At 49.6% G+C, this 26,380-nt stretch overlaps 1 protein-coding gene and 1 pseudogene across 6 annotated transcripts; one reads left to right on the top strand and one right to left on the bottom strand.

Moving 5' to 3' along the window:
- Positions 1–317: 317 nt before the first annotated feature.
- Positions 318–4,236, bottom strand: LOC117037687 (PRELI domain containing protein 3B-like; annotated as a pseudogene).
- Positions 3,429–26,380, top strand: SLC44A2 (solute carrier family 44 member 2). Of its 6 annotated transcripts, none has more exons than XM_033133968.1 (22): positions 3,429–3,569; positions 15,529–15,577; positions 16,755–16,828; positions 16,944–17,028; positions 17,600–17,684; positions 17,865–17,975; positions 18,046–18,106; positions 18,197–18,320; positions 18,431–18,514; positions 18,608–18,720; positions 20,052–20,183; positions 20,281–20,380; positions 20,455–20,547; positions 20,721–20,808; positions 21,418–21,680; positions 21,765–21,859; positions 22,409–22,512; positions 22,628–22,701; positions 22,787–22,857; positions 22,990–23,078; positions 24,215–24,299; positions 24,741–26,380. In XM_033133968.1, the coding sequence occupies exons 1-22, from the start codon at positions 3,539–3,541 to the stop codon at positions 24,860–24,862; spliced, it is 2,133 nt and encodes a 710-aa protein (XP_032989859.1). In that variant the 5' UTR covers positions 3,429–3,538; the 3' UTR covers positions 24,863–26,380. The 6 variants fall into 6 exon arrangements, with proteins under 6 accessions (XP_032989859.1, XP_032989861.1, XP_032989863.1 ...); XM_033133970.1 differs by having other exon boundaries at positions 3,430–3,569; positions 25,118–26,380; XM_033133969.1 differs by lacking the exon at positions 3,429–3,569 and adding an exon at positions 14,917–15,099 and having other exon boundaries at positions 25,118–26,380.

Raw genomic sequence — 26,380 nt, 5'->3', positions numbered from 1 at the left:
CGTCTTATTTTTTAAAATCTATTTTTTAAAAACTTTTATTGTGGTAAAATATACATAACATACCATTTTATTCATTTTAAATGTACAGTTTTGTGGCATTAAGTACATTGCCATTGTTGTGTAACCGTGCCCACCATCCATCTCCAGAATTTTCTCATCTTCCCACACTGAAACTCTGTCCATTAAACACTCACTCCCCTCCCCTCCCCAAACCCCGCGCACCACCATCCTCTTCCTCCTGTCTCTATGGATTTGACTCCTCTAGGAACCTCCTGTAAGTGGATTCATACAGTATTTGTCCTTTTGTGACTGGCTTGTTTAAATCTATTTTTTTTGAAATAGGGTTTTAATTACCCGAGAAACAAATAAATAGTCCCTGCGATTAAAAAAGGGAGAGAGAGAACACAGATCAGAAAATCTTGTCCCCTTTGCTGGCCCCACTCCATCCTGCTCCCTCTAACAACCACTGGAGTGTTCGGATCTTTTTCTCTTTAGTTTCATGAAGGTGTGTGTGTGTGTGCGCGCCTGTGTGTGTGATGTTCTCTCTCTCTCTCTCTCTCTCTCTCTCTCTCTCTCTCTCTCTCTCTCTCTCTCTTTCTCTCACCATACATGACTAAACACTAAACACCACTTGCTATTTTTACTCACCAGTAGGACCTAGAAGCCCAGCTGGGCTACACTGTCAGGGTTGTGCTTGAGGGACCACGTGTGGGTTGTGAAGTCAGGCTCTAAGACATGTATAGCCCCACGCCGACCAACTGTGACTGTGGGTAAATTAACCTCCTTGTGCCATTTTCCGCAGCTAGAAAATGGTTGCAAGCATTTAATGAAAAGCACTTAATAAGTTGCCTAACCTCTCTGTGTCCCTTTCCCCAACTGGAAAATGGATATAAAGATTTAATATAAAGCACTTAATTCCTCCCCTAATGCTGAATAAGCTCCCTACAAACATCAATTCTTGTTATAACCTGCAGAGCCACTTCCTTCTTTCTTAAATTATTTTAAAATTTTCCATTTTTAAAATGTAGCATATAAGAAAGTCAAGTAACTCACAAACTGAACCCATCTGTGTAACCACAATATTGTTTCCAGTCCCCTAGAAGCCACCCCGTGGCCCTGCCTGTCACTACCTCCTGCAAAGGCAACCGCTAATCATGTTCTGGTATCATAAAGTAATTAGTTATTCCTGTTCTAGAACTTCACACAAAGGTGTCTGGCCTTTTTCACTGGGCATAAAGCTTATTTATTTATTTTTTATTCATTCATACTGTTGCACTTACCAATAGTTAATTCCTTATTATGGTTAGATGGACCAGTTTGAACCACTCACCCATTGATGGACATTTGGGTTGCTTTCAATTTTTGGCCGTTATGAATAAAGCTGCTATGAACATTTGTCTACATGTCTTTGTGGGTTTTTCTTTTCTTTCTTTTTTTTTAAGCAGTTTTATTTTTCTGGGGTAAATACCTAGGAGTACAATGGCTGGGTCATATGGTAGGTGCCCATTTGACTTTATAAGACACTCCCAGACCTTCTTGCAAATGGTTGTGTCATCTTACATTCCCACCAGCAGTGGAGGAGAGTCCCATTTGCCCTAGATCCTTGACAACACTTGGTACTGTCTTTCTTTTTAGTTTTAGCTATTCTGGAGAGTGTGTAGTGGTATTTCATTGAGTTTTTTTTTTAAATTTCGGATGATCCTTTTTATTTAGAAACCCTGCACCTCTTTGTTTTGATCAAAAGTCACATAGCCTTTCTTCAGCTCATTAAAAAATATTCTACCTAAATTGTAGTTGTATTTTTTAAATAACAAATAAATATATTGCCAGCTAGTAAAGACCTGGGGTACTGGGTGTTGTATACCAACTTTCATCATCGTTTCTCTACAAATGCTGCTGCTGCCATCGGTGTCCTTATGCCCCCTCTTGCCGAAGCCATCAATTCTTCAGTGTCAGCATTTAATTTATGTTACTCATTTCATTGCTTTTCAGCCCTTATTAGCATTTGAAGATATCGTACTTGCCATCAGTCCTTCGAGATAACTACTGAGACTGACTCCTTTCACAATGACTATGGCTTCTTCAAGTTTTTTTCTGGGTCCTGAGGATGTGGTTTGTTTATAAGTCTCTTATCTACTGAAACCATATTTGTAAATGAAATACTAGTGGATTTTAAGTTCCATTGTTTCCTCCACAGGATCAACTACAGAATATTCTTGCACATGTTTTGGTTCTTGCTACACAATAAGAGATTTAACAATGGAAGGCAGGGACCACCCGGTGGCTCAGGCGGTGGCTCAGGCGGTTGGAGCTCCGTTCTTCTAATGCTGAAGGCTGTTGGTTCGATTCCCACATGGGCCAGTGGGCTCTCAACCACAAGGTTGCCGGTTCAACTCCCCCAAGGGATGGTGGGCTGCGCCCTCTGCAACTAACAACGGCAACTAGACCTGGAGCTGAGTAGCACCCTCCACAACTAAGATTGAAAGGATAACAGCTTGACTTGGAAAAAGTCCTGGAAGTACACACTGTTCCCCAATAAAATCCCGTTCCCCTTCCCTAATAAAATCTTTAAAAAACAACAACAATAAAACAAGAATGGAAGGCAGTTCCCACTCTGTGCTAAGTCTATGACTGTGCAACTTTGCAGAAGGATCTATATATCTGTCCAATACATCAACTTCAATCACACTTGGATTCAAAGGGTTTGGGATTTCTGCATTGCAGCTGTTGTAACAGTTTCCCATGGGTGGTCAAAGCCGTGCTCCCAAGTCCAGATCTTCATGGTGCCAGCAGACTGAGAGATGTACAGGCTGGGCCGCACAAAGAGGCAAACAGCGGTATTCCATTGAGTTTTAATTTGCATTTCGCTGATGACTTCATTTGTTTTATCTGTTGCATAGTAGCCCCTCCTGTGACCCTACCATAGTGTTTATGCATTCCTCTGTTGGTGGACATGTATGTCTTCCTCATTTTTCACAGTAACTTTCAAAGCTGCAGGTCACACCCTTTGGCATGGACTTCCAATGCACACATGCCTGCGATGGCAAAGAGGAATCGCACAGGATGGACACCATTTGGACTTTATTTAATCCTTCTGCCAGATAACATTCTGACCCACAGCATCTGCTCACCCGGCTTGATGTTAACCAAACTCAAATTCTTGCCAATGTGATGAATGAAACATGGCATCATTTAGCCTGTTCACTGGCATACAGTCAGCAAGCGCTCAATATCTATTTGACGAATGAATGGGTGGATCGATGAATGAAAGACAACTGCTCCTTTTGCACCAAACACATCAAGAGGGTCTTGCCTGAGCCTATTTGGGAAACAAAGGTTGAGGCCCCACCCCCTCCGCAGCCTGCCCCCGCCCCGGGCTCCGCCCCAGCCCTCGTGGGGCTCCCATTGGAGAGGACGCGCAGAGCAGGCCAGGAGGGCGGGGCCCGGCCCGGGGCGGGGCGCTGCAGCGGGCCGAGCCTCCCGCCCTCCCGGGCTGGGGTCGCGCTGGCTCGGACTCCCCTCCCCGCCTGCCTTGGCCATGGAGGACGAGCGGAAGGACGGAGCCTACGGTAGGAGCTGCCTCTGGCCCGCGGTCGCCTCTGCTGTTGGGGAGACCTTGGGGAAGGGGGATGTCTGATATCTTAAACACCCGCGTTGTAGTTGGGGCCCGCATGATTCCCGGGCCTGCATCACTCTCTGCGCCGAGCCCACCTCCTGTTTTCCCGCTAGATCGCCCCGGGTCCTCTACCTGGAGCCTCTGCTCTCCCTCGGGCTGATGGGTTGGGATGCATGGCGCATGCTCCTCCCGGGGAGGTCCGTTATCTGGGCGGCTCAGATGCCAGGTGGGGGAGGGGATGCGCGGCGACCGGGGCTCCGAAAAGGAACAGGGCCCCAAACTCCTCCAACCCCTCTTCTCTTCCAGTCCTTTTAGTCCATTTCTTCCTCCTACTCACATCTCCTTGGAAGTCGTTGTCCTGGGGTTTCGGCCAGTTGGGGAAACTGAGGCAAGACTGGGCAGACTGAATGCACGGGTAGGAGCCCGTCAGGTCTCCAGAGCACCTCCGGTGAGGAGGCAGGTAGAAAGCCGGAAACAATTAGGAAACTTTCCTCACCCTGTACAAGCGGTTGGGGGTGCCTGCTGCCATTTTGCGGGATCCAGGCGACTGGGACCCCCCTCCTGCGAACCTTTCAGGGCGGCCTTCTCGTCGGGGCCCAGGGAGTGGGGCCAGGATGAGGCCCCTCTCCAACCACACCCTCCTGTGCGTTATTTTCCCTGTTTCTCACGGCGGGGGGAGGGGTACGGCCCTCAGTTTCCTTCTCCATTTTGGGTCCCCACGGATGAGCTGGGCACGGGCCCTAGGAGACACTGCCCTAGGGCAAAGGGGCCCTGCGACCCCTTCTTGAGTGACAGGAACTTCCTGGAAACTGTGAGATTGCGTGGCTTTGGGGAAGGGGCCGGAAACCGCTCAAAAATAAAGAAAAACCTACTAGAGCTGTGCCTCCCTTCCTCCCCCACAGAGAACTGTGGCCTCAGAAGGCTGCTGACAGAGACTGTTAGAGGAGGCTGCGAGCCTCCCTGCCCAGAGGCTGGGGACCTGGCTGTTGCCCAGCCACTGCCCTCCTTGCTTGAAGCTACATACCAGTCTCCTGAGGGGCCCCCCTGTTCTTGGTTTTGGCTCAAGCCCCAGACCCTGTGACTGCTCATGCTGTGCATCCCTTGGGTGTCGCCAGCTGTCTCTGGTCTAGAAATTTCAGCATGCGGTCCAGGTCAGGCCCTGCCTGCCTGTGGGCAGCACCTGAGGGATCTTTCTTTGGTCTCCATGAGGCTGGACTGGGGTGAGGATGGAGGACAGAGTGGACAATGATGTGATTCATTCAGCCTTGAATTTAGCCAAAGGGAGCCAGCCATGGATAGGCCTGAGCAAACCCCAGGCCCTGCCTGGCTCACACCCGAGACAGGGGACCTCTATGCTCAGCACACCTTGTGCTGGGCACTGGGAGCACATTTCATCAACAAGTATTTATTGAGCATCTCACAGGTAGGGTCTAGACACTGCGAACACAGCAGTGAACAAAGCAGAATCCTTGACCTCAGAGACAAGGGAATAGATATGTAATTGTAGGTTGTTAGTGCTGTGAAGCAAAGAACGGGATACCATATATGTGGGGGAAATCATCTGGTGTTATTTTAGGTGATGAAAGGCTGGAGGTTGAGCCGATGGCTGTGGGAAAATTTGGGAGAAGTGTGTTTCAGGCAGGGGGAACAGGAAACAAACCATACAGTTGCTTAATCATTTCTATAAGGCTCAGAGGAGCCTCCAGTGAATGCTGTAGCTGAATTTTGCAGCCAGGCCCTCACCTCCCCCAGGGGAGGCCATAGGGCTTGTCTCTTCAAAGTGGGTGAAGGTCTTGCTTAGCTTATAAATAGTTCATTCTCATCAGAACCAAAAACCTGGGCCCCTTGGGCTGCCCCATGAAGACCCTACCAGATAATGAGGCCCTTTCCTTTAGGAACAGTGTGCAAGAGTGGCTCCCATATCTTTCCCTTTTACCCCAATGTCTTCCGTGAATTTACGGGTAACATATGGCAGACATAGGCTCAAATCCTGGCTCTAATACTTACGAGCGGTGTGGCCCTAAGCATGCTGGTGACCTTTCTGAAACTCTGTATCCTCATGTGTAGGGCAGGGTGTGATGGGAAGCATTTTGCCCAATTTCTGGCAAGCTCCAGGTGCTCAAGAAGCCTCTGGGGCTGGTGATAGTGGGGACATAGATTTTCTGTGAGCTGATAGAGAAGCAGCCTTGTCAGGACATAGAATGCGCCTGGCCTGGGCAGGGCAGGAAGCTCCCTTCTCAGCAGACATTATGTCTACAGGAAGGCAGCGGCTCCAAGAGTGACGGGGTCAGCGATGAGCATAGCCTTCCTTCCCAGCCCACCCTTGGCACGAGCAGCATGGAATAAGATTCTAGAACCCAAAACAATACACTGTGATGGGGGGAGCCTGGAAAAAAGTAATGGTACTCGTTTAAAAACACTGATTCCATGGCCCAATTCACGAGAGTCCAACTCAGCCAACAATGGGGTTCTGGCATCTGATTAAAAAAAAAAATGTTAGGAGAGGGTATTTACTTCTTAATTACAACTTTAAAACAAAGAGATAATATATAATACATTCACATGCTTCAAAATACAAAAGATACAAAAGACTTTATTGCTTTATCCTGAAAAGTCGCCTTGTTTCCTCTCCCAGCACCACACTCCCTTCCTGGCGTCCATCAGTATTACAACATCTTGTGTTTTCTTCCAAATGGAATCCAGGTCTTAGACCTTTGCATGCAAGTGTGTACATATTCCTTATTTCATGGCTGTTTTATTTACTTATTTATTTAACAAAACTCGGCAAATCCCTAGTGTGCTAGCTTCATGAGGCAGGAATGCATGCCTTTTGGTTTAAAGGTGTATTCACAGTGTCTGCTCAACAAATATTTGTTGAATGAAAGGTGTTTGTTCCACATGTTGCTTTTTTTTTTCCCTTAATATATGTTGGAGATGATCTCCCATGCCAGTTCCTGTAAAGCTTCCTTAATCATCCGCCCCCCCCCCACTCCGGTTCAAGCTGTTGTTTCTCAGTCTAGTTGTGTAGGACACAGCTCCCTGGCCCATGCTGGTATTATGAGCTTTGTGCTCCCCCTGTCATCGGCGGGCCGCTCACAGCAGCTCCCTCACGGCAGCTCACCACAGCTCTCGCTGGCTGCTGGCTCCTCATGGCAGCGCATGGTAGCCCATTCCGCTGCAGCACACAGCAGCCCATACCAACCTCTGGTGCTCATGGCAGCCCAGCTCCAGGGAGAGCTGTTGTTCACAATCTTAGCTGTAGAGGGCGCAGCTCATTGGCCCATGTGGGAATCGAACCAGTGACCTTGGTGTTAGGAGCATGGCGGTCCACCTGGGCGGCCCCTTAATCATTTTTGACAGCTGCATCAAATAGTGCATTTGTGGGTGGACCATCTTATCTTTAACCAATAAACGGGAATATTTTAAACATTTTATTGAAGCAGAAAATTCATACATAAAAGATACAGGTCCTAAATTTACGAGGCTCCAGGAGTTTTCACACCCATGTAACCAGCACCTAGCTCAGGAGAAAAATATTACTTGCACCCCAGGAACCCCTCATGCCCAAGGAGGGCCTGTCAGTATTATTATTATTTTATTTTTGTGGTAAAATACATAACACAAAATTTACCATGTTAATTGTCTTTAAGTATATAATTCAGTAGTGTTAAATACATTCACATTGTTGGGCTGTGGCCTGTTTTTGTAAAGCCAGTGGACGAAAAATAGCTCTTATGTCAGTAAATGGTTGTTTTTTTAAAAAAAGCATATAAATAGAGATAATATGTGAACCACAAAGCTTAAAATCTTTAATATTTGGCCCTCAACAACAACAACAACAACAAATTTGCAGATTTCTGGTAAGAGCCCTCCCACCACCCCAGAAAGTTCTCTCATGCCCTTGCCCCAGAAATCCTCAAAGGGAGGGTTATTTTTAAATAGGATTTTTAAACTCTTATATAAACAAAATTAATATATTCTCCGTGTGGGGGCTGAAGATTAAAAATAAGCCCTCAACTGCACACAGGATTTTAGTCTCCCATCTGAAAGAATCCATTACAAACCCTCAGCCAGCTGTCCTCATCCTAGAGGTAACAACCAAGAAGTCTCCAGAGCTTACTGTACTAATTGTGTGTGTATGTGTGTGTGGCATTTGTATCCTTTTAAAGCTTTTGGGGGTGGTTTAATGAAAAACCATACTGTTCCCAGAGTAGGATACTATGCTGCCTTGTAAAAAGATGAAGTAGGTCTAACCTCTCCAATGGGAAACAATGTGCCATTATGCTAGTCTGTGAAGTAGCAAAGTGGGAAAAATATGTATGACAAAACTGGGGAATAAATAGCTACAAATCTGCTTATGTATGTGAACTGTAGACAGTGTCTGGAAGGAGAAAGGGAAATCAGTGAGGAACTGCCTCCAGGGAGAGGAAGTAAGGGCTCCAGGCCAGGGGTGAGAGGAAGAGTGATTTCTCTTCGTCTGACTTCTTGCTGTGGTATAAGGTGTTTGTTTTTTGTTTTTGTTAATCTTGATAAGCATATAGGTTACTTAATATAAACAAGTTCATTTATAACTTCCTTCAGCAAACATTGTACAGGCACCATGTACCAGATTCTGTTCTAGATGCTGGAGACACAGCAGGCACTGCACTTGTGGAGCTATAAAGAGCCTTGTGCGTCATGGGTAGGACTTTGGGTTTTATTCTGAGAATGATGGGAGCTATTGAGAGTTGTGAGGAGAGCAGGGACCTGGTTGGCTTAGGTGTTCACATGTGCTCCGGGCCTCTAGGGATTACAATGGCAGAAACCAGGAGACCAGGACAGAGGCGATAGCACTAGTTGAGGGACATGAATCACCAGGTACCAAGATGCTAAATAAATGAACACATCTACAAAAAAGCTAACCATAGAATTTTGACTCTCAGCCAGGTTTTGGAAGCCAGCATTGGCTCAGTTCCAGTGCCAGCTCCATTCTTCCTAGTGCTGTGTTATCTTTATGTTTCATATCCCTGAACCTTTCATATCTATGCCTTTCATATACCCGAACATCAGTTTCTTTATTAATAAAATGGGGTTAACAACAGTGTTGGCTCCCTCTGGGGCCGGCCTCAAGGGTTCAGTGAACTGATGTAGGTACAATACTTAGCTCAGAGCTTGGTCCATGGTAAATACGCAGTTAATCAGTTATTCATTGAGCATAGAGTTCAAGAGCATGGTGTCAGGAGCAGAGTTCAAATCCTACCTCCTGCTGGCTGTATGATTTTAGGCAAGTCATGAAGCATTTCTGTGCCTCAGTTTCTATATTGTGCCATTTGCCCTCAGAACCTTGTGAGGATGACATGAGTTTCCAGAAATAAATGTCTGGTTGGTGCCTGGCACACAGTAGGTACTCTATCTTTTGTTCTTAGCATTATGACCAGTAGAATTGCTTCCAGCTTTCCCACTCAGATGCTGTCCCCAAACCTTTTGTCAAAGGGACTCACCTGGGCAGCTGGGAAGCCCATTCCTCAGGCACATACTTCTGGGAAGGAGGTAGGGGAGGCTCAAGCCAGGCTGGCTGTGTGGCCAGGTCTTGAGCTGCTGCAGGCCTTGGAGACTTGGCCATTCTGTAGAAGCTACGTGGGCTGGGTGGCACTTGATGTCCTGGCACCAGCATTGTGACTAGGTAGCCTGTGTTAATTCCCTTATCGCCTACGCCCGCTGCGTTGGGTGAGCTGGCTGTCGTGCCCAGCCAAGCCAGAACCCAACGGCCACCTCCCCACCCCACCCCTGCTCTCAGCCAGGCCTAATGGCCCAACTTTTCCACATGTCCTTTCCCACCATTGTCATATCTTTAGCTCTGCCTCTTCCAGTATCTGCCAAAGGAAATGCCTGGATTGGAGCCAGAGGGCCTTGGTTTGAGTCACAGCTTTGTCCCTCATCAGCTATGTGGTCTGAGCAAGCTGTCTCAGTTTGCCCCCTCTGTCAAATGGAACCACACTCCTGGTTAGGGTTTGTTGAAGCCTTGTACCCCAGACCTGTGCTAAGTGCTTTTTGAGTATCAAGTTCTGGCAACACCTACAAAGCAAATGCAAGTATTAGTCCCATTCTCCAGATAGGATAACGGCAGCCTGGGGTGGAAAAGGGCTTATTGGTTTCCCCACCCATATTGCAGGGGAATGAATGACATGCCTTACCATTTCTGGTTGTTACAAGGAGAGCACATGAAACATACTGGCACAGACGTGGATTCAGCAAATGTTGGTTCATGGCCTAGAGATCAGGAGGCGGCAAATTCCATAAAAGGCCAGAGAATAAAAATTTTCAGCTTTGCAGGCTACGTACAGTCTCTATCACTGCTACTCAAGTCTGCCATTATAGTGTGAAAGCAGCCAGACAGTAGGAAAACAAGTATGGCTGTGTGCCATGAAAACTTGATTGATGGCCACTGATATTTGAATTTCACATAATTTTCATATGACAAAATAGTCTTCTTCTTTTGATGTTTTTCAGCCATTTAAAAATGTAAAGACCCTTTGTGGCTCTGGGTCATATGAAAACAAGTGGCGGGTAGATTTGCCCTTCTGGTGACAGTTTGTCGACCCCTAGCCTAGATGGTAAAAACACTGTGATAGAAAGAATAATGGTCTTCCTCAAAGATGTCCACATCCGAATTCCTGGAATTTGTGACTATGTCGCTTTACATGGCAAAAGGGAATTTGCAGAAGAGATTAAATTAAGGATTTTGAGGTGTAGAGACTATCCTGGATTATCCAAGTAGGCCAAGGACAATGGTCCTTCTCAAGAAAAGAGGGAGGCTGGGGAGAGTCAGAGAAGGGGGCACTGACAATGGAAGCAGATGTGGGCTTGATGGGAATGTCGGTTTGGAAGATGGAGGAAGAGGCCATGAGCCAAGGAAAGAGGGCTGCTTTTAGAAGCGGGAGAGGAAGAAATGTACAGGAAAGAGGAAAGAGAATGTACAGAAGGAATGCAGCCCCGCCAACACCTTGATTTTCATTTTAGCCCAGTGAGATGCACTTTGGACATCCGACCTCTGGAACCTGAAGATGATAAATTTGTTACAGCAGCCACAAGAAACTCATACAGACACTGAGTCAGAAATTGGTGGCCTGGCTTTATGTTCACCATCTTTGTGGCTATCTGCATGTTATTTCTCTCTGGGCCTCAGTTTCCTCATCTGTCAAATGGGGGTATAATGATAGGCTCAACCTCACAAAGTTGCTCTAAGGATGAACTGAGTTCAACTGTGTAACATTTTAGAAGCGTGCCTGGCACATGGCAAATAGGTCAGTAAATGGAGGCATTCGTACTTTTCTTATTACCTTGCAGCATGGTTGCAAAGATTCAGCAGGTTCCCATTGTGCAGGGATTGGATCAGGCTCATCAGAAACCATCAGTATTTGCCTCACCCCTCCCTCTATCTCCACCTACTAATGTTCATGAGAACTAGTGGAAGCCATTGGATGACAGTACCAGTGTCCCCTCTTGTATTTCCTAAGTGCCCATCAGGCCAGGCCCGAGCCACACCTATGCCAGGTGCCCCTCTGCATCTTTAGTTCCATCTTACAGAGAGATAACTCAAGTTCACACAGCAAGGTCATGGCTCAGCTGACCCATAGGCAGCCACCAATTTCCCTGAGAGCTGTCTGAGACTTCCCCAAGTGTCTTCCCTTCCCCAGCCTGGCCTTGTCATGCTCCTACTCAAACACCCTCAGTGGCTCCCACTCGTGACCACTTGTTGCTAGATGACTGGGCAAGCTGCTTCCCCTCCATGAGCCTTGGTTTCCTCTGCTATAAAATGGGTTGATGATAGGACCTCCAGTGTGGTGAAAAGAAGGGAGTCCGTGTCCAAAAGGTCCTCCTCTGTTAGCACCAGCCATTATGTGATTGCTCCCATTCTGCCATTCAGCTGACACAAGAAATTTTCAGTGCTCCCTTATCTCATCCTCCTGCCTTACCGGTCTCACCTCCTTTTAGATGGTAGAAATATGCTCCTGTGTTTTCCCTTCATATTTGTAATCATTTGAGTTTTTATATATTTGCATGACTAATCTATGTGGAATTGTTTGGCTCTGTGTGCCTTTATTTTCTTCCAAATGAACAGTCAAGCCTACTGACTGGTTTATCCGTTTCCTGCCAACTGGAAATTTCACATTTGCCATGTATTAAATTATTTTATGTATAAAATTCACAAATTAAGTTTTAAAATATGCACACCTGGAAAACTCGAAGCTACATTTTCATTTTCAGTCTTAGCTATGCAGTTTACCATGTGGGGATTAGGGGTGCCGACCCCCTGTGCAGTCAAAAATCTGTATAACTTTTGACTCTCCCAAACTTAATGTCCTACTGTTGACCAGAAGCATTACCGATAATAAGCAGTCAATTGACACATATTTTGAATGTTATATGCATTATATACTAAATTCTTCAATAAAGTAAGCGAGAGAAAAAAATGTTACTAAGAAAATCATAAGGAAGAGAAAATACATTTACGCATTTATTGAAAAATATCCATGTATAAGTGGACCAGCATAGTTCAAACCTGTGTTGCTCAGGGGTCAACTATACAAACATGAATTATACATTGTGGTTACTCATTCAACAAACACTTCTTGAGTGCCTGTTCTATGCCAGGCACTGGAAACAAAGCCAAAAAAAAACCCAACCAGATATAAATTCCTACTCTGGCATGGGAGCAGACCGCGATCAACGTGTAAATGTATGACGGGTCAGATGGTGATAAGAAACAAAACAAAATAAGGTGATGATATAGGATGGAGGGGAAAGGGTGCTGTTTTAGATAGAATAGTCAGAGAAGGCCTCTCTGAGGAGGTGCTGTTTGAGCGGAGTCCTAAAGGAGGTGGAGCCACATGGACATCTTGGGGAAGAGCTTTCTAGGTGGAGGGAACAAGTGCAAAGGTCCTGAGGTGAGACCCTGCCTGGTGAGTTTGTGGTATAACCAGGAGGCCAGTGAGGCTGGAATGGAATGAGCAAAGGGGTAAGAGGGAGAAGGTGACAGCAGTGAAGGGCCAGGGCAGAGATGGCAGGGCCTTGTGGGCCATGGTGAGTTGGGCTTCTCTGAATGAGGTGGCAGCCATGGGGCTTCTGGGCAGAGGAGGGACGAGCCGACTCAGGTATATAAAGACGCCTCTGGCCGCAGTGGGAGGAACAGACAGTGTGGGGTAAGGGTGGGAGCTGGGAGACAAGGGTGGGGGCCAAGGAGGGGGTGAGAAATGGTTGGATTCTTGGTAGATGCTGAAGTCAGAACTGATGTTAAGCAGAGTCCCGGGTTTCTGGCCTGAGCATTCTGGATGAATGACGGAGCTGCCATTTCTGAGTCGAGGCAGGTTGGCGGATGATCAGGGAGGGGCTCAGCTGTGGCATGCTGAGTGTGAGACGCCCATAAGGTCCCCCATGAGGACCTCCCAGTGGGGCACTGGGAGGTAGGTGTCACAGGGGCGTGCAGCTGGGGCGGGGGGGGGGGGGGCAGGCCCTGGGGAGCGACATTTGGGAATCATGAGGACGGAGGATGGAGACAGTGGTTGAAGTCCTGAGTCTGCAGGAATGTCCTCAAGGGACCTAGTGTATCTGGAAAAAGAAGCTTCGGCCTGGGCACTGCTCAGAATGGGTGGGGTGGGACTAGCTGGCCTTTCAGCTGTCAGGGAAAAGGCAGGGACTTTGGAAACCGCAGGATTTCTTTAGGAGGCTTGGTCACTCAAGGGCATAGCTTGGAGCCTGGAGCCTGGCCTGTTTGCTGAAGTCTGTGGGCCAGGGGTCAGGTGTGGCCTCTACAGCTGGAGGCCACTGTGGGGAGGTGGCCTTTCTCTAGAGATGAACTGAATTAGTGATCAGAGTGGGGTGGAGGTGGGGTGTGTTGCCTGACTCTGAGGCAGCAGCTGTAATTATTAAGCACCAATTGTATATGACCTCACTGTATAATCCCATGCTAACTGTATGCCCCACACTGAATGTGTATTCCTGTTGACTATACCCTCATGTCGACAGTATATAGTTGACTGTACTGTATACAACTGGCTCCAGTGGCTTTTGGGAGATGCAGTCATATTGAGGGAGTATATAGTTTACATGGGGGTGGATGGTTGGCATGGGGGGTACAGCCAACTGAAGTGCACCCTCTGCCAACTGCACATCCCTACACCTGTACAACTCCATGCTGATTGTATACCTCCCACCAGCTGTATACCTCCACCCCTACTGTATGCCCCACACTGATTAAACATCCCCACGGCAATTATCTACCACCATGTCAGCCATATGACTACACTGACTGTATAATGCCACACTGACTATGCCCCATACTGGAGGTACCCCCATACCTACTGTATACTCCTACATCAGTTGAACACTCCTAAACTGACCATACAGTTGGAATACATCCATTTCAACTGTAAACTCCATGCCAACTGTGTACCTTCTGTCATCCCATGCCTGGTCTTTGACAAGTGTTGGTTTTATACTTTAGCCCCATTTCACAGTTGAGGAAACTGAGGCTCAGGGAAGGCAAGATCCCGGCCTAAGTGTCCTCTAGCTCAATGGGGCAGAAGGAGCATTTGTGCCCAGGGCCACCCAGTAGGATGTCGGCTCCACAAGGACAGACCCACACGACTGAGTCTGATTTGCCACTCCAGCTGTGGGCCTGCTCCCTGTAGGTGCTCAATAAATACTTGTTCTACAAAACAATGGCTTCAGGATCCATTCTCACATTATGAGAGTGTGCAGGGATGATAAGCTCGGGGCGTGTAGCCTTGGGATCTACAAAGGGACCACCTAAGGCAGTGCCATGCAGGGATGTGGTGTGGGGGTTCCTAGCCCCAGTTTGTTGGTTTTCAAGAGATTGGCCATGTGGTTTTTATATAGACTCTCCCAGTGTTTAACTGTTGGCATTTAATTTTTTAAAAAATGCAGCCCTAAATAAAATACATTCACTGGTTTGAGAATTTTCAGCTCAAATACTCTACAAATGGGTGTTTGGGGTCAGCCACCAGCCAACTGACCTCCCTGGGCCTCAGTTTCCATATCTGGATGGGGGGGGTTAGGCACCCTTTCAGGGTTGAGAGGTGTGCTAGGCTGTGTGGCCTGGTGGGTGGGGAGGCAGGCCCAGGCCCCAGAGTGAAGTCACAGGGTTCCCCGGTGCGGGTGGGCAGGGGGCGGGCAGGGCTAAATTCGGCCCACGAGTGAGTGGCGGGCGCAGCTGCCGCCCCACCCGGCTTCTCCTCCCACCTCCCTCTATCCCGGCCTACCCCAGGCAGCCGCTCGGCTGGGGCCGGTCAGACCGGTTTGGGCCGCCCCGCCCGGCTCTTTGCTGGGAGGAGCCGCCGCCAGTTGGTCCTTCGGTCCCTCCCTTGGGACGCCCGCTCAGCCAGACTTCAGGGCCGAGGGGGCGCGGGAACAGGCGGGCTGCCGCTGGGACTGGGCTCCCGCAGGGATGGGGGGCGAGCGACAGCATTACTACGGAAAGCACGGTAGGTAGTCCTCCCGCACCCGGGCCTCGCCGTTGGGAGGGGGCAGCAGAAATGTGGATCTCTCTCTGTCTGTAGTACCCCCACCATCACCTGCCAGCACCCCTCACCCAAAGGGCCTGCCCTCGAATCCCCCTCCTGTGGGGATACCACTTTGGACCCTTTTCTCTCCGCCTGGCTCCCAGGAGGCCCCCCATTCCAGCCCCCTCCGCAGTGGGTGGCCTCCAGCTGATGAATCCAATTAGCAACTTCTACCCCATCCCTGACTTGCTCTGCTGGGCTTGGATGTGCTCGCCTGGAGGATGAGTGAGGCAGAAAATCCGCAGGGTTTCTGAAACTCACTTCTGGGACCAAGGATACCCCTCGGGGCATCTGGGAGAGGGTGGCCTCCCAGCCCCTTGGTTCACCCAGCTCAATCTTGCTGTTTTCCAGGAACTCCACAGAAGTATGATCCCACCTTCAAAGGACCCATTTACAACAGGTAAGGGCTTTAGGTTTCTGTGTATGTGTGGGGTGTGCCTGGTAATACTGCTCCCCCCTTTTTCTTCACACCCCCCCTTCTGTTCTCCAACAAACTGGTGATAAACATTTGCGATTTGACGATAAAAGGACTAATTTCTTTAATATACAAAGAGTCCTTACAAATGTTTTGTGTGTGTGTGCACGCGCACGTGTGGGTTTTAATTCAGGCAAAAGACTAGAAAACATAATTTCTAAAACAAGAAATTGGTAGACAATGAAGTTATGGAAAAATGCTCAAACTTACTGGAAAGTAAAGGAATGCAATTTAAAAGAGCCAAATAGAATTTCCCATCACAGATTAGCAAAGATTTAAATACATATGCTCTGCTTTGAAACTAATTGTTGCAGTTTTTTGGAGGAAATTTGGAAACATGAAGTTTTCAAATGGCAACTTTTTGTTCTAAAGATTAAAATTCTAGGAAGAAAATTCTCCATAAACCTTGCACACACGGACAAAAATGTATGAAATAGCTGTCTTTTGGAAAATAGCAAAAATCCCAACCATCTGAATGTCTGTCTTTTGGAACTAGTTAGCTAAGTTACAGTGGATCCTTAGGTTGTCATATTACACAGCTGTTAATACATACAAGAGTCCTAAGTAACGATATGGATTCCTAAATATATTAAGCAAAAAAAGCAAGACACAGAACAGTGGCTGTATCATGTCACACTTGAGTTAACAAAAAAAAAATTTTTAAACATTTGTACCTAATAAATAGCCCAAAGGACACAAGAAATCCTTAGCAGAGGTTACTTATGGGCAGGTATATGTGAAAGGAAGACTTATTTCTTTATTGTACACATTCCCATGTGGTTTTAATTTTTATTGTGTTCATATTTAATCTTATAAAAATAGCTTCAATTTTTAAAAACTATTTAATGCTGGTAAAGATGTGGGGAAATGGGCACTCTGAATCAAAAGAGAGCTGGACATTGCTGCAAACTTCTTTGAGGACAGTGTATCATTAGGTATTAAAATTTAAAATGCATGTACACTTTGGTACAGCATTCGCACCTCTCAGGGACATGTGTCCAAATAACACATGGATGTGAGTATGTGTGCAGGATACAATGGGTCCATGATATGCAGGGCACTAAGGCTCCCACCCTGACTGACACTGTCCCTTGTTCCCCAGGGGCTGCACAGACATCATTTGCTGTGTGTTCCTCCTCCTGGCCATCGTGGGTTACGTGGCTGTAGGGATCATAGGTGCGTAGACAGGCCTCGGAGTTCCAGTGTGGGAGGGCAAGCCACAGCCTCTGGGCAGGAGTGGGGCTGGTGCTGAGGAGTAACAGCACCTCAGTGTCCCTGGATCTCTCTACAGCTTGGACCCATGGGGACCCTCGAAAGGTAATCTACCCTACTGATAGCCGAGGCGAGTTCTGTGGGCAGAAGGGCACGAAAAATGCGTAAGTCTGCCTCCTTGGGCCCTGGTGGGTCTGGGGAGGAGTGGGCTTTGTGAGCTCTGGGGAAAAGGTTCTAGGTCCATTACTCCAGTCAGCAAGTGTTGATAAAACTCCCACCATCCCCAGCCACTTTTCTAGGCCTTGGGGATACAATATTAAATGAGATATTAAGAGTCTTGTCCTGTGGCGGCCCACGTTTTAGGGGAGAGACAGAGAGGAGACAGTATTGGATCTGATATCAGGTGGCCATGAACAGATGAGGTAAAAGAGGAAGTTCTTTTATCTCACCTGTAAAAGTGAGGGCTGCATCACTCCCTTGCTGTGTGAGCTAGGGCAAGTGTCTCAACCTCTCTGGGCCCCATTTCCCCCATCTCTAAAATGGGTATCATAACAGTCCCACCCTCATTGGGCTATTGTGATGGTTAGATGAACCTATAGGTGTGCAGAGCTTAGAATAGCACCTGACATGGAGTTGCTACTGCTGTGATTATTGATATTATTGTTTTCATTCAGATATTTTATATGGGGTGGTTGAGATGGCTTGACAATTTCCATCTCCTCTCCCCAACCCCAGGAACAAACCTTACCTATTTTATTTCAACATTGTGAAGTGTGCCAGCCCCCTGGTCCTGCTGGAATTTCAGTGTCCTACCCCCCAGGTAACTTGTCCCCTTCCTGTCCCCCCTCTCTGTCCCCAATTTCCATCACCAGGTCCTTTTCCCTCTGTAGTGATGGCTTCTCTCCCAGAGTTTTCTTTTTCCCCGTTGAATCGGAGATGGAACTTCTGCTCTGAGTGGGGACACCCACTTAACCCTGTCTCCTGCCCCCCCCCCCTCAAGATCTGCGTGGAGAAGTGCCCCGACCGATACCTCACCTACCTGAATGCTTACAAATCCCAGGACTTTGAGTATTACAAGCAGTTCTGCGTGCCTGGCTTCCCGAAAGACAAGGTGAGGAGATCCCAGGCAGGGCCAGGTAGAGAGTGCCGACCTGGAGAATTAACCACCCCTCTCTCGGCAGAGTGTGGCTGAGGTGCTTCGGGATGGCGACTGCCCTGCTGTCCTCACTCCCAGCACACCCTGTGAGTCTGGGGTCCTGTGAGCTTGGGTGGGGTGTTGGGGAGATTTAAGGGATTCCACTTGACTGCTGTCCCACCCCCTGCTCCATGCAGTGGCCCGGCGATGCTTCCCAGCCATCCACGCCCACAAGGGGGTCCTCATGGTGGGCAATGAGACGACCTATGAGGATGGGCACGGTACTCGGAAAAACATCACAGAGCTGGTGGAAGGCGCCAAGTGAGGACTGTGGCCCACTGTACTGGTTGCGCTTTCCTGGGTGGGACAAGGCATCCCCTGGGCCTGGCCCGATGAGGGAGGGGACACTCCCTTTGTCCACCTCACCCTAGGAAGGCCAACGGGGTCCTGGAGGCGCGGCAGCTGGCCATGCGGATATTTGAAGATTACACAGTCTCCTGGTACTGGATTATCATGTAAGTAGTGAGAGACGGTGGCCTTCCCCGGGCTAGGCAGTCTGAGGCGGGTGAGAGGGTGGGGCCTGCTCATGCCCCCATTTTATCTCCCAGAGGCCTGGTCATCGCCATGGTGATGAGTCTCCTGTTCATCGTGCTGCTCCGCTTCCTGGCTGGCATTATGGTCTGGGTGATGATTGTCATGGTGATTCTGGTGCTGGGCTATGGTGCGTCTCCCCCTCCCTGCGCCCTACCCCTACCACAGTCTGCAAAATGCCCATGCCCTTTGACCTGGCAGTGGCTCATCAAGCATCTTCTCCTAAGCCATCAGACAACCTGTATCTTTTATAAGATTCGTGAAGATATTCGTTTCAGTGTTGTTTATGACAGCAGACACTGGGAAACAGTCTCAGTGCTCATTGCTGGGGGGGGGTGGGTTAAACGATAGTCTTCCAGACTAGGGTGTGGATCAGTATTTTATCAACACCAAAGGCATTCCCAAGGAGACTACTTAGCACAGCAGCTAAAGATGCGTGCTCTGGCACCAGAAAGCTGGGGTTCAGATGCTGTTTCTGCCAATTCCTTGCTCTGTGACCTTGGGCAAGTGACTCCTTGTGCCTCAATTTCTTCTTCTATAAAATGGGGATAATTAGTATTTACTAGTTAGGAGGCTTAATGAAAAGAAGATAGTGTGAGGAGGAGATGGGGGAGGGCCTTGGAGAGGTGAGGCCTCTGGAACCCAGAGGCCAAGCTCAAAACCCAGTGCTTTATATTCTGATTATTCATTTAAACTTTACAAGGGGAAAGATGCCTGATATGCAACCCAATCTGAGGACACAGACATTAAAATATTCATGTTAATAGTGGTTTCTAGCTGGGTGCTGGCATTTTACTCGTAGGTGACTAGGCTCTTTTAATTTTATCTGTATTTTATAAGTTTTTCTATAAAGAGCTAAGGGGAATGCTAAAAATCCCTCATGCTACCCCGCTGGATATTAACCAATCCATGTCCTCCCTCCCTACCCATGAAATGATTGTTACAAGGTGGCAAGGGGGTCAGGAGAAAGCCTCAGGCCACTTGGCCATCAAACATGTATTGAGTGTCTACTGTGTCCTGGGTAGTTTTCTAGGTCCTAGGCTTATAGCAATGTATGAAACAGGACAAATCATTGCTCCTCTAGAGCTTATATTCCGAGCGTGGGGAAGGTAGACAAGAAACAAACCAGAAAACCCTCTCGGACTCTAAAGCTAGAAGAGAGATAAGAAGTTGGAGTGTGAGAGGTTTAGATTCTAAAAAGAGGAAGGTTTCTGGAAGAGCTCTTGAGAAGGTGACTTTTCAGCAGAGACTGGAGGATGTGAAAGACCTAGTCAGGGAGAGAAGATACCAGGCCATGGGGATAGCAAGTACAAAGGCCCTGAGGCACGAGCAAGTAATGGTCGCCTCTCTCAGCCACCGTTTTTGCTTCTGTTAAATCGGGGTGGTTGTACCTGCTGTGCAACATTGGGGAAGCAGTTGGGAGGCTGAGGTCAGTCACAGCCTGGTGATTCCCCTGTGCAGGAATATTTCACTGCTACGTGGAGTACTCCCGACTGCGTGGGAAGGCTGGCTCCGACATCTCCCTGATGGACCTCGGCTTTCAGACAGACCTCCGAGTGTACCTGCACTTGCAGCAGACCTGGCTGGCCTTCAGTGAGTCCCAAACCCCCAGTCCTGTCGCCAGTGAGGCCTGGGAGGGAATGGGGAGCCCAGGCAGCTGGCAGACTCAGACACCCCCTGCCCCCTGCAGTGATAATTCTGACCATCCTCGAGGTTATTATCATCTTGCTGCTCATCTTTCTACGGAAGAGAATTCTCATTGCCATTGCACTCATCAAAGAAGCCAGTAGGTGGGTGCCAGGGGTCTGGCTGGGTTGGTCCCAGGGCTGCTCAAGCCCTGATGCCTGTGTCTGTTCCTCCCCAGGGCTGTGGGATACGTGATGTGCTCCATGCTATATCCACTGGTCACCTTCTTCTTGCTGTGCCTTTGCATCGCCTATTGGGCCAGCACTGCTGTGTATCCACCATCAGACCCCGACCCCCAACCCCGGGGATGGCTAAGGACCAAACTTGCCTAAAAGTGACCTGCAGCTTGGGGGCAGGGCCAAAACCTGGTGGGGGAAAGGGTCCTTTCTCACAAGTCCCGGGAGTCCCTAATCTCTGACCTCGGGTTCCTTAACGAGCCTCCAGCTTCCTGTCCACTTCCAACGAAGCCATTTATAAGATTTTTGGTGATGTCAACACCTGCCCAGTTGTTGGGAAAACCTGCAACCCTGAGGTGGGTGTCCAGAGATGGGGGGTGGCTATTTCCCCAGCAGCCCATAGAGGATCGGAAACCTTTCATCCCTATTTGGGGACCATTCAATAAACATTTGGGGCCCGCTGTCTGTCCTGTGCTGGATATGGGGGGCAGGGAGGGGAAGAGATCCAACTTGGCAGTTGTCCCATCCCTGAGTGCTGGACCACCTGCCTTTTTCCCCCTTGACCTTATTTTCTGCCCTACACCCCTCTCTTAACTCAGTGATGGCCAGTTCTTGCTTCTAGAGCCCCTTCCTTGCTTTCCACAAACCCCTAACCTTACACCTGTGGTCCACATACTGATCTCTGCCACTCCTGTCCTGTCCACATGGTCATTCCACTGACATGTGACCCCACCCTGATCCCCAAAATAGCCTATCCTGCTTCACTGACACTCATTAAGTCCACGATCCCTAGCCTTGCTTCTAGAACCCCTTTTACAAGCTGCAATCCTGAGCCCCCAACCCCTTAACTCTGATCCCCGTGACTCCTGACCCACCCCATGTTGTAGCTGACCCAGGCCTGACGCCCAGAGCCCACTCCGAACCTCAGGTTCCTGGGTTGTGACTGGGCTCTGTCCCTCCCACAGACCTTCCCCTCCTCCAATGAATCCCGCCTGTGTCCTGGTGCCCACTGCCAGTTCGCCTTCTATGGGGGTGAGTCAGGTTACCACCAGGCCCTGCTGGGCCTGCAGATCTTCAATGCCTTCATGTTCTTCTGGCTGGCCAACTTCGTGCTGGCTCTGGGCCAGGTCACCTTAGCTGGGGCCTTCGCCTCCTACTACTGGGCCCTGCACAAGCCAGATGACCTGCCTGCCTTCCCGCTCTTCTCTGCCTTCAGCCGGGCACTCAGGTGGGACCCCAGTGGGCTGGGGATGAGGGCGAGATGGAATGAGGGAGGCCTGGCCCAGTCACTGACCATGTCCTTGGCCCACAGGTACCACACAGGCTCCCTGGCCTTTGGTGCCCTCATTCTGGCCATTGTACAGATCATCCGAGTGATGCTGGAGTACTTGGATCAGCGCCTAAAAGGTGAGGTGCACACGCTGTTGGCTTTGGCCTTAAATTGGAGAGTCGTGGCTCAGGGGCAGATTAGGACTGGGGGGGCTAACATGGTGGGACAGTGATTGGTTTCTGACGACGGAGAGGAGGGGGGAACTTAAGAGCTTGGGTGATTGATTGGTTCCCATCTTCTCCTGAAAAGAGGGTTGGGATGGGATTTGTTTGCACAGAGGAGGGTGGGGCTAAGACTGCTTTCTTTTTTATAAGGGAGGGGCTGTGGGGCTGGGATTGGTTGTACTATAGGTTGGGGCCAAGGATTGCAAAGATTGTCTTCTGCATGGGAGGCGGGGCCAGAGCAGCAATGTGGGTTGTGATTGGTTCCTGTCTTGGAGGCTGGGCTGACAGGCTTCAAGAGTGGGTCCCTCATTGAGGGCATGATGTCCTGGGTCCTGGATCAGAATGTCTCCTCTTCCTGTCTCTTTGAGAAGGTGGACTCTGGGAGTTCTGGACTGTGCAGCAAGTACACATAAAGAGGAGGGGGATATCCCCTCATCTCTGTGTCCCTCCATTCTCTCCCAGCTGCGGACAACAAGTTTGCCAAGTTCCTTATGACCTGTCTCAAATGCTGCTTCTGGTGTTTGGAGAAGTTCATCAAATTCCTCAACAGGAATGCCTACATCATGGTGAGTCAGCCTGGGACCCGGGACCCAGAACCCACCCACCGACTCCTGCTGGCTGGGAGAAGCCCTCATTCCCACCTAGGGGGCCTGATCCTTTTTCCCCCCTACCTCCCTCCAGATTGCCATCTATGGCACCAACTTCTGCACCTCAGCCAGGAATGCCTTCTTCCTGCTCATGAGAAACATCATCAGGTCAGGAAACACACCGCGGCACCGCTTCCCTCTTCCCCTGATCCCTGAGCCAGCATTCACACCGGCTCTTTACCTGTCCCTGCAGAGTGGCTGTCCTGGACAAAGTTACTGACTTCCTCTTCCTGTTGGGCAAACTTCTGGTTGTGGGTAGCGTGGGTGAGTGTTGCTCACCCAACCTGTGGTGCTGTGGTGTCCTCATGTCTTCTTCTGGGATGGGTGGAGCGTCTTGGGGGTGCTACTTCCTTGAGCTAGAACTCACAACCATCTCGGTTTCCAACCCCTCTCCAGGAATCCTGGCTTTCTTCTTCTTCACCCATCGTATTAGGATCGTGCAAGACACAGCACCGCCTCTCAATTATTACTGGGTCCCTATACTGGTATGGACCATTGGGTATGGGCAGAGGCGGGGGGAGAAGGTGTTGGGACTCACCTGGTCTCCTTTGACTGGACAGATGTGGGCAGTCAGAAGTAGGGGATTGGTTGTTTATTGAGCCCACAACCATTTATCAAGCACCTACTATGTACTGTACATAGGGGGAGAACGGGGTTCCCTCTACCGGCCTTATAGTCGAGAGGTAAATAGACATTAATCAATAATGATATGGGTAGATGTGTGATTGCAAACTGGTACACGCCACAGGGCAGAATTAGGGAACTGTTGGAACCTGTGGTGGAGGATTTGGACAGGTCTGGGAGTCCAGGCAGCGTCACTATGGAAGCGATGTGAGATCTAAGATCTGAAGGAGATGTAGGCAACATCCAGGCAGAGGGAACATGGGCAGGGTCCCTAAGGCAGGACCATGCCAGGGGCCGTGAGGAAACCAGTGTGGCTGGTGTGGAGAGAGTGAAGTGGGGAGGCGGTAGAGGGGTTAGATCAGCACTCTGAGAAGCATTATATCTGAGTGCAGGTCTTGGAGCCCTGTGACCTACATTTTTATCTCTTTTTGCTAGCTTTAGGATGTGTAACTTTGGGCAGTTTATTTAATCTCTCTAAGGTTCACTCGCTTCAGTTAGTAAATGTTTTTATCAGGTACCCACCAAGGCTCTGTGAGTCACCAAATTGCTGGGGCACAGCAATAATCAGGACAGACACAGTCTAGTGGGGATGGGGGCAAAACCTGGAATGCCCTAAACTTCCATAAAATGCAGCCAGATGAGGCCTCGGCGGAGGGGTGCTCAGTACTAAGAGAGCAGAAAACAGTCTAGACATCAGAGGAGGCTTCTTGGAGGAGGTGGTACCTGAGGACTTGATTTTTGAGCTTAAAGCAGAAAAATGAAGAGGCAAAATCCACTAGACCAAGTCAGGGCAACAGCACGTGCCAAGTCCCTGGGGTTAAAGAGAATAAGGAATGTCCTGTGGATGGTAGGGTCCTGTCCCCGGGTGAGGAGTTAGGTGGTTATTCTAAGGCTTCTCAGTAGAGGAATGATGTGATCCTTTCCTCGGAGGGACTGGGTGGATGGGGGTTGCCCTGAGAGGAGCTGGGATAGAAACAGCTCCTGTCCCATCACCCAGACAGTGATTATCGGCTCCTACCTGATTGCCCATGGCTTCTTCAGCGTCTACGGCATGTGTGTGGACACGTTGTTCCTCTGCTTCTGTGAGTGACCTTCACCCTGGCCCTTGCTGGGTCCTGACTCACTTCTCCCCTCTGGGCAGAACGTCTTTCTCCCACGGGGCCACGTAGTCACCTGCCTGGGGCCCCCAGCTTCCCAGGGACTAGTTGTTCCTCATCCTAGGGCCCTGGCATGCCCTCTCAGCTTCCTCCTGCGCTCAGAGCTGCTCCATCCTATTGTCCCCTGGTCCAGGCTGCAGCTACAATGCTCTGCCCCCGGGCCCTTGGCTTCCGAGTTTCCGGCTTTGTTGGGGGGGCAATGTGTGGCTGCGACTAACTCTGGTCTCTCCATCTGTGTTTTTTTTCTCTCTCTCTTCTCTTCCTCTCCTCCATGCCTGCTGGCTTCCCTGTTCTTCCTTGCCTCCCTCTTCCCCTCCCTTCCTGACCACCCTCTTTTCCCCCTGCTGGTTCCTGGGGGGAGCCCAGGTGAGGACCTGGAAAGGAATGACGGCTCTCAGGAGCGACCCTACTTCATGTCGCCTGAGTTGAGAGACATCCTGTTGAAGGGGAGTGCGGAGGAGGGGAAGCGAGTGGAAGTCGAGGAGTAGAGAAGGAGGGAGGCCTGCTCCTTGCTTCCTCCCTGTAGACTGGGGGTGCATGCGGGGCTTCCTTGCCTGGGAGTGTGGGGAGCGTGTATGTGTCCCGTTCCCGAGCCCACTATAGTCCGCTCCTCCAGCCCCAGTATGTCTTGCTTCCTAACCCTCTGGGGCTTCTCTGTGGCCCTGCCTGCCCGTGTTGTGTACCCAGAAGCCCCTGCCTGTGGCCTCCCCTCATGCCACCTGCTCTGGGGTCTCTCTCCACAGTGGAGGACCTGGAGAGGAATGATGGCTCGGCCGAGAGGCCTTACTTCATGTCTTCCAACCTTAAGAAGCTTTTGAACAAGACCAACAAGAAGGTGGAGTCCTAAAGGCCCTGTCTTCCCCCACCTCCCTGGAAAGTCTCATTCTGGGTGCTTGGCAGCCGGGTCAGAACCCCTAGCCCATTGGGCTAACCTGAAGTCCTGTCACTGCCATCCCCCATCATCCAATTACCCCAGTTTCCAGGTACGTGGAGGATTTGTGGCATCTCTTCCCCACGCCAAGGGGCAGTCAGACTTTTCATGGCAGCCCCCTCAAGACTGCACAATGAGTCACTCCAGCCCTCACTGGCCTGGATGGGGAGAAGTCCCATGAGGGCTCTTGATGTGTCTGGCATACGATGGAGCCCAACCTCTGTGGGCTGTTTCAAGCTTCCTGTTCTGTCTCATGGTACGACTGGCATTTGTTTGCTGGAGCAGTGGCCACAGTAAGCTCCAGTTCCGAAAGGCTCTGTTCACTTGTGTCTGCTCAAGCCAGGACTGAGCCCCTTCTCCATAGCTGAACAACTGGCTCACAGGTCGCCACATGCATTTCTTTATTATTTTTTTAAGCTGGACATGCATTAAAGCGTATATTAGCTTTTTTCTGTCTGTCTCAACAGCTGAGATGGGGCCACAGAGGAGTGCCTTCTGTTTATCTGGCATGGCGGGTGGGAGTGCGTGCCCAGGTGGGGGTGTCTCCTGGCAGGCCAGGCAGCAGCAGGCCGTGCTGATGGGATATGAGGAGTGAGACTATTCTGGGACGCTGGGGGAGCTGGAGGGAGGAGACTGCTAACAGCCGCCTAATGGAAACCTGCTGGCGGCTAGAAGAGCTGGGCTGAAGTCCGCCTCCCCCACCTCCAGTTACTGACACAGCTCTCTTTGTAAGAGAGGAAAGAAACTGAATCCACCCAAGGGATGATTTCAGGGGAAGGGGTGTGGGGCAGATGCCACAGGCACACAGGCCCCCCTGCCCAGGCATCTCATCTTGAAGATCCTTTTGCCAAATTTGCTGAACTTGGGACCTGGTCTCCTGGTTCCCCTGCAGCATATCCTAAGGCCCCCGATTTCATGTCTTTGCTCATCAGCACCGTCCAGGATCCCTGAGAGGGAGAAATCCCTGCCTGGGGTCTCTGTACTGTGCCTGTTGTCAGACCTCCCACCCCCGTTCTGTCCACACACCCCTGCGTGTAACTGCATTCCAACCACTAATAAAGTGCCTATTGTACAG

This window comes from Rhinolophus ferrumequinum, chromosome 18 (assembly GCF_004115265.2).
Source record: "Rhinolophus ferrumequinum isolate MPI-CBG mRhiFer1 chromosome 18, mRhiFer1_v1.p, whole genome shotgun sequence".
Lineage (NCBI taxonomy): Eukaryota > Metazoa > Chordata > Mammalia > Chiroptera > Rhinolophidae > Rhinolophus > Rhinolophus ferrumequinum.
This window is presented reverse-complemented; position numbering and strand designations above follow the sequence as displayed.